At 38.6% G+C, this 8,363-nt stretch overlaps 1 protein-coding gene across 7 annotated transcripts in view; it reads left to right on the top strand.

The window, feature by feature from the left end:
* Positions 1-7,652, top strand: part of DAPP1 (dual adaptor of phosphotyrosine and 3-phosphoinositides) — a 47,942-nt gene extending 40,290 nt beyond the window's left edge. For 6 of the 7 annotated variants that reach the window (XM_014543057.1, XM_014543053.1, XM_005857231.2 and 3 more), the window contains 5 exons: positions 1,184-1,231; positions 2,515-2,577; positions 3,469-3,554; positions 5,615-5,702; positions 7,034-7,652. In XM_014543057.1, the coding sequence (XP_014398543.1) occupies positions 1,184-1,231; positions 2,515-2,577; positions 3,469-3,554; positions 5,615-5,702; positions 7,034-7,102 (354 nt within the window). In that variant the 3' untranslated portion in view covers positions 7,103-7,652. The remainder of the gene's footprint in view (positions 1-1,183; positions 1,232-2,514; positions 2,578-3,468; positions 3,555-5,614; positions 5,703-7,033) is intronic. The other variant, XM_014543068.1, reaches the window with a different exon arrangement.
* Positions 7,653-8,363: the final 711 nt, after the last annotated feature.

Raw genomic sequence — 8,363 nt, 5'->3', positions numbered from 1 at the left:
CTGCCTCCTGCACACTCCCTACTGGGGATGTGCCCACAACCAAGGTACATGCCCTTGACCGGAATCGAACCTGGGACCCTTGAGTCCGCAGGCCGACACTCTATCCGCTGAGCCAAACCGGTTAGGGCAATGCTGTAAGAATTTTAAAAGAAGTGCTGATATTTATTTCTTGCTTTAACTCTTTTTACTGTGGTAGTTGTTGTTCCTCTTTTTATTTGGAGGGAGAATTCACCTCAGGAAAAAATACTCTGGAAACTCCCATAAAAAGAACCTTGACGTCAACTAAGTTATTTCCCAATTTTCACTCACTTTTTCCTTACTAATATAAGATATATTATAACACCATATTAGAACAAAATATCCTACCAGGAGTTCAATTTCTGCCAAAACCTATACATTTCTTCATCTTAGGGTTCTTATTTTATGCAAATTTCTATTACTACAGTCCCTTACCATTTGTTACATTTTGTAGTTGCTGGGGAAGTGTATGATATTATTACCCTTGAATGAATGATGTATGTGTTAGTAGAAATGACTCATTCTCACTTCCAATTCCTTTTGGATGAATGAAGTATAAATAAACCTGCATTCCAGGAAGTCTGTTCCATGGTATACAGGTCTCCAAAAATGGTCTATGAAAAACTGAAGAGGGGTTTGGTGGAGGATTGTGCAATAAAATAAATATTGGAGTGGTATTTCCAACATTCCCTTTTAAAAAGTCACATTAACATAATACAGACTTCGGGAAGCACGGAAGTGAAGAAATTCCTTCATTTTGCTTAATCCAGTTTCCCAAATGTGTTGACCCAGCGTCAGTGTGTGCGGGCATGCTGTGTGCCTAATACCCTGCAGCAACCCAAGCCGCTGCGTTTCACAGGACACACTTTGCCCAACACTGACTTTTATCAGTGGCATGATGTGGTTTATTGTGTGCAAATAGCTAAGTACTGTCCGAAGAGAGTATTTCAGTGGTTGCCTGTTGCTACAGAATTATGCAAGACAATCCAGTCCGACAGTCTCTAACAACACAGGAAGGATTTTCAAGGGCCTAGGTGAAGAATGAAAGGTGATTATTTAAAGATCAAAGGCAAACGTGTTTTATTTAAAGGCAGGACAGAAATAGAAAGACAAAGATCATGTTGCCATAGTTCTGGGCTTCACTTGGTGCTTCTCTCTTTTCCAGCTGGGCACCAAGGAAGGTTACCTCACCAAGCAGGGAGGCCTGGTCAAGGTAAGGAGGCGTGTGATGCTAGTGCCAGCCGTGAAGAAAGACAACATGTCATGTAGACTCAGTTCTCACTTTGACCCTTTTGAAAAGCATAATTGCCTGTTCATTTCGACCTAGTTATAAGATTTACCTGTTTCAAGGGTTCATCTTAATGGCCAGTATTAGCTAAAATTCTGGAAAATTACTTGACTATTTTCTGACAGAGCCAAAAGTATCAGAGTAGCCTACAGTTAATACTCAAGAAAAAAAAATACAACCCTTTTTTAATGGAATGATGGAGGAGGAGGAGCAAGTTAACTCCAGCAAATTTATATAAAAACATTTTATTAACAAAGGAGTTAAAATTGTATAAAATGTTAGCTAAACGTGGGCAAAAACCATCACTGGCATTAATGTAACTATGTTGTGTGTGTTTTTTTAAATCCCAAAGAAAACACAATTTAGGACTTGACTACTCCCGGCCATCTAATTGTCCCTCCATTTATGTGATCATATTTTTGAAGTTACTCTTTTATTTTACTGTGCCAAGAAGACCTTCATGTAATCTCTCTACCCTTCCTATTTAAAGAGTCAGGGCACTTAATATCTCTCAAGGGTACTTCCCTGCTTGAACTGAACCTACATATTTATTTAGCTATTTGTGTCCCTACTGGACTGGATGCTCCCTGAGGACAGGAAGTATTCATATTCACAGCAGATTTATTTTTAAATCCGTTGTTACTTCTTTAACCAGGCACATTGGCACTCAGCATAAGATTAGGGTTCAGTTAGTAAACAAAGAGATGTGGGGAACAACAGTTTTTGCCATCAATGCCGTAGAATTCTTAGGCAAAGTTTAGAGTACTGTGTGGTTTGAGGTTCCTAAACCTCAATTTGCATATTTTTAAAACAAGAATAATAATATTTGGCATTGTATGAGAATTGGCTATATGTAAACCTTCAAGGATAGTATGTAGCCCGAAGCAGATGCTCAAAATGATATTCTTCTTATAACAGAGTTAATAAGATGAAAATTTTAGTGTTTGTTATAAAACACCTTGAATATTTACAGTAGGCTATTTTTTGTTTAAATATGCTAATGATATCCTTGCCTTTACCATGAGCTTAATGCACAGAACCATTGTAATTTTTCTAGGTATTTTGAAACTTTTTATCCGAAATGACACCTCAAGAATATTTTCTAGTATCTAATCTTTTAGACTTGTTTTAATCAAAAGGAAATTATCTCGTTGAAATACTGCATTTCTGTATTCCAAACCTACATGTTTTGATTATTTCTTTCTCAGACCTGGAAAACAAGGTGGTTCACTTTGCACAGGAATGAACTGAAATACTTCAAAGATCAGATGGTGAGAAACATAATAATACATTTTCCCTTTAAAAATCAGCTCTCTAGATGAAAGGAACATCTGCCTTTAAAATCCCTAAAATTTTCCTTATGAACACCTGAAACACCTAATAAATCAGTGGAGAGGTGAGTTCTTGATTCCTGATATGAGCCAACTTTTTTTTTCTTTCAAAGATGAGATGTCTATCCCAGGAACTGCTCTTTGGGACCAGCTAAACTAGGGCAATAGAATTCCTTTCCTGCCTCAAAGTATTAACTGCTTTTTACAGCGACTTCTCCCCCTATTAAAAGTATGTCCAGGTCCCATATCCATTTCACTAAACCAATTTAAATTTATTTTGTTTCTTCTCACTTCCCCAGTGCAAAATTTCTGAGTAAGTAGAAGTTTAAAAACGCAAGAGATACCCTCACTGGTTTGGCTCAGTGGACAGGGCATCTGCCTGCGGATGGAAGGGTCCCAGGTTTAATTTCGGTCAAGGGCACATGCCCAGGTTGTGGGCTCGATCCCCAGTAGGGGGAGTGCCAGAGGCAGCTGATCAATGATTCTCTCATCATTGATGTATCTATCTCTCTCTTCTCTGAAATCGACAAAAATATATCTTAAAAAAATAAATAAAACTAAAATTTAAAAACCACAAGAGAAAAATGACACCCTTCCATATGTTAAAATCCATCTCCATCAAATTAAAATTGTTAAATCAATGTTCTCGTAGTGCTCAGTGGGCCAACTTCCAAACCAGGATTGCGTTTCTTCCCTTAGTAGGTTTTCTATTATCCCTCCCCTTGGTGAAAGGGAAATTGACAGTTACACATAGTGGAGGATTTGTTAGGGAAATAAGTGATGAACAGATCTGTGTTTTTTATGATGACATAGGTTGCTTTTTTTTTTAAGTCACCAGAACCAATTCGGATCCTAGACTTAACAGAATGTTCAGCTGTACAGTTTGATTACTCACAGGAAAGAGTAAACTGTTTTTGGTAAGTTGTTTTATAAGGAAAATGTTTTTAAAGTCTCCTTGCCAGGTGTTTTAACTGAGGAATAAGAAACTATGTCTTAATGTGTACAAATGTTTTGATCTGGGTGGCGTGGGCATTTATGTTAGGAGTGCACGTCTGCCAGGTACAATTGATTAGGCTGTGCACTGCCCAAGTGTGATACGCATAAGAGGATGCCGTTCACTGTAAACAGCTTTATTCCTTTGGAGTTTTCTCCTCAATTATATCTTTGTTAATTCCAATGATGGGCGATTTGTATTGTTATGACAATTTCTGGGAGATGACACAAAAGTGTTTTGTTCTAACATAATCAGTCTAGCATGCCAATTTTCTAACTGGGAGAAGTCAAGTATCTTGAGAAAGAGGTGTCTTATTTCCCACCAATTTTTATTTTAAAGTTTTCAAGCATACAAAAGTTGACATATATCCCTCACCTAGATACATCAATTGTTAATATATTGCCATATTTGCAATATCTCTATCTAATCACATTTTTACCTGAACCAATTGAAGGTAAATTGCAGGCACCATGACACACTACCCCTAAATACTTCAAGATGTATCTCCTAAGAATAAAAGTGTCACTGATACAACTACAATACCATTATCACACCTAAGAAAATTAACATTAATTCTATAGTATCAACCAAGAGTAGACATCTTCAAAAATTTGCATAAAGGAATCATATGAGCTAGAAAAGATTTATATTTCTCATATAACAAAGTACTTGGAGGCAGGCAGCTGTCTTGACAAGGTCAGGCCTGTGCCTCTAGTTTTGTTGGCCTTTTCCTCAAGCTTGCTACTCCAGACTTCATGTAAGTCATGACAAAAATGTAGGGGTGGCATCAGCTATGCCTGTCCATTTTTATCAGGAAGGCAGGTATTTCCCCAGAAAGTCTCCTATCAGATTTCCCCTCATATCTCATTGGCCTGGACTGGGTCCCATGGCTATTGTCGGCAGCAGAGGAAGCAAGAAAAGGGTACTAGCATCATTAGAGTTGGCTTCAACTAATTATAATTTATCATCTAACTCATGGCCATGGAATTCTGTTGGTAAGAAGAAAGGAAAATATCTGTATTAAGAGCCAAGTAATAAGCTCTCCCACAGGGAATACCAAACAATGATGATTCCAGAAACCAGTTTTGTACAATGTATGTACAATGTCACTCCCTCTCTCCCCCTCGACTGGACCTAGCATCAAGGCGTACCTTCTGTACAAGGGACTGGCCTCTCATCTATTCAGCATTAATCACTGGTATAAACAGAATATGCTGTGTGGGCTTTAGGATATAGAAACCATTCTGAATTTTAGTTCAAGGCTTTTTTTTTCATGAAAGGGAAAAAGATGTTTGGTATTTTGCATCTCAACTATAAGCACAGGGAGTATGGGCAAGATGTAAGCTAAGGCTGACCTTATTAGTCAAATGATTTTGACTCTATAGTCAAAGAGACAATCAAATGAAGAGCTATCATATATTAGAACAAGTCTTTTGTGCCTAGTCGGAAAGTTCATCTTCCCTCCAGCAGAGACTAACTCATGGCCAGAGATGGGCAGAAGGACTAGCTAAGGAGTTTGTTTCATTGTCTTTTTCTCCCCATCTTAAATAGCTAACACAGCCTACATCCACAGGGGGCAGCGTTTTTCTCACTGAAGCACGCTAACCCAAATGAGTTCCTTCATCAAACTCTTCTCTATCTTGCATGTTCTTTGAATCATAGCACAGGTTCTGAGTCATTTTACAGATCAGCCGAATAAACATGGAAGTGTTGTATTCAGTCTAAGACAAAAGGACGTGGGGGTGTCCTGGACATATTTTCCTCTTCTTTGAATTCTCATTAGAAAATATAAATCTAGCCCATAATGGTAACATGACTCCACAACACCCTTGACATTTCTGCAGAGTGCTGGCAGGAATAGCAGGTTGCTTCCCAGGCCCTTTGTCAATTCTTGTTTTCTTGGAGTACTCTAATTAGTGTTTAACTAATACACATTCAGCTCACCACCTGGAGTGTCTTACCTTCTTTCTTTTGTCCTATCAGCTTAGTATTTCCATTCAGGACATTTTACCTCTGTGCGAAGACAGGAGTAGAAGCTGATGAGTGGATCAAGATATTACGCTGGAAACTGGTGAGTTAAACGAGTTTTCTGGATGGATGCCTATTACTCAGAAATAACATGGCGATGATTTAAGACATATTTCTGTTGAAAGAATCAGACAATCCTGAGACTCACTGGGATATCTACTTGCAGGCTTGTGGAATAGTCTGTTCATTCTTTTGGGACATGGAAGGGCTGCAGAAAGGGGTAAAAAGAGAAAGGATGAACCTGCACTGGGGTCTCAGCCCCAGAGCCTTTGCCTTGCACCTGAGCATCTATCGGTCTTCCTTTAAGTGTGCAGGCTTGGCCAATTTTGCCTGGAGGAGGAGAAGTGGGACCAGAAGGTCAGACAGAGGAAAGCTGACATATTTCTATAGTAGAAAATCCTTTTAAATTGCCAGAGAAGAAAGCTTGCCCTGGGTACTTAGTTTAATTCCCAGCATAAGCATTACTTTATCCAGGTCAAGGACAAAAGGTAATTTAACTGCTTCCTACATACCTCCCAGGGGAAATATGGAATGCTTATAAAAATGTATGGATCTCATACATTTTTCATATGTGTTTGTAAGTTAGTGAACTGTTATCCCAGAACTTGGCCTTAAAGCTTTCTAAAGTTTCCTGTAGACATATTATCTTGAAACCCTGGATGTTTTTAACATAAACAAATTTTCCTAATTAAGTTTTTATGAAGTTAGCTGATAATTAGAATCTTGTTGAAACTTCCTTTCTAGATACTGGAACTTTTGGTTTGGTTATCTTTTCAGTTTGAAATCCAAATAAATATACCACTCATTTGAGATGGTTCTAATGTATTTGATATTCAGTGAGAAATATTTTGCCATGTGTAAACTTAGCTGAGATATGAGTGAATTTCTTATTTTTTCTGTTTTATAATTATGCAAGCAACATATAATCATTATAGAAAAATTAAGGTTAAAAATACATCAAATGCACATAGTTTCAGACTTTTCCCTATGCTAATAAATATTTTAAAACAAAATCTAATAATTCTTAAATGTTCTTTACCTGCTCACTCTACCTAATAACATATTATGAACATCTTCCCATATCAATAAATTTAGATCTCTGTCTTCTTTGGATTCATTTACTAGTATTGCACTTTATGGATAAGTATAAGTATTAGGCTAATTCCCAATATGCACAAGTTTGAGCAACCACTTTACTATAGTTCTCCTGGAAAAAAAAAAAAGATTAAAACTTGGGGAGGGAGCACATGATAATTAATTTATAATTGCATGGTTTTCTTACTAATCAGCATGTCTTATTTAATATTTGTTCAAGCGAGAATTATCTTAAAATTGCTCAATAATACATATACATGTATGTGCATTTTATTACAGTCTCAAATAAGAAAACAGCTCGACCAAACGGAAGGCACAATCCGATCTCATTCATTCATCTTTAAGTAGACCTTTCCCTCGGGGATGCCCTGGCCGGACAGCAGGGTGGCATGCTCACCACTGCTGTGATCCATAGCAGGCTGAAAACTGACTACGGATTTTTCTTTAAAAACAAATCAAAAGCAAATGCTGATTTGGATCTTCCTGAACACACCACATTTGCTGACTCATGGGAAGCTGCTGCCCTTCAAGATGATGTCATCTCCTTTGGAATACCGAGTCGCCGTCGTTCTGATGAAAACTGGTGCAGCTAGCGGCCACACCCAGTGTGCTCACTCTCAGGACGCACAACGGAAGAGAACGGGCTTGTGTTTTCCCTTATCGTGGTCCAAGCTTGTGGACTCCGTTTGCCCCGAGTCCCGCTCTGCATCATGGTCAGCTTATCTGACATCCAGGTTGTGCTACTACCCAGGAAGGAAACAGCTGTCTACTTCGAGGCTCAGGCTGCCTCTTTAGAAAGTATATTGAGATAGCAAACAACAAAGATTGGGTTGGGCAGGGGGAAACAGGGTTATTCCCCCCCCCCCCCTTTTATACAAAAAACAAAACTATTTCCAAACTATAATAGATAATGTTTGCAGTATTTATTTTCTCTTTGTAAAAGGCTCAGAAATCTGGTGGGTTCTTCATTCCCTTCTAATGATAAACCTGTGAGAACTAAATGTCTTATGGATGATTAGGTAGAACCATAAAGGAAGGTATAATCTAAAAAATGTCCTTTAGTCCTCACCGGTTTGGCTCACTGGATAGAGCGTCGGCCTGGGGACTGAAGAGTCCCGGGTTCGATTCCGGTCAAGGGCATGTACCTTGGTTGCAAGCACATCCCCAGTAGGGGGTGTGCAGGAGGCAGCTGATCGATGTGTCTCTCTCATCAATGTTTCTAACTCTCTATCCCTCTCCCTTCCTCTCTGTAAAAAATCAATAAAATATATTTTTTAAAAATGTCCTTTAACCATTTTGGAGAAAATGTTTTAAAGAGTCAGAAAACACATTGAGGAAGGGTAATAAAGTAGCAGATGCCGTAGTTTAATGATAATAGTATTATAGTTATTATTATAACAACTAAAGGCCCATTGCACGAAGAGATGCGTGCAATAGGCCTTCCTTCCCCTGGTTGCCAGCACCGGTTTTCCTCCGGCACCCAGGACCCAGGCCTTCACTCCAGCCGCAGTGGAGAAGGCAAGCCTCTTCAGTCTTCAGTTGTCTTCAGTCTTCACTCCTTGCCTGCTTATGCAAATTAACCACCATCTTTGTTGGGTTGATTTGCATA

This window comes from Myotis brandtii, unplaced genomic scaffold (assembly GCF_000412655.1).
Source record: "Myotis brandtii unplaced genomic scaffold, ASM41265v1 scaffold1087, whole genome shotgun sequence".
In the NCBI taxonomy this organism is placed as follows: Eukaryota; Metazoa; Chordata; class Mammalia; order Chiroptera; family Vespertilionidae; genus Myotis; species Myotis brandtii.
Note: the sequence above shows the minus strand (reverse complement) of the source record. Positions and strands in the feature narration are given on the sequence as shown.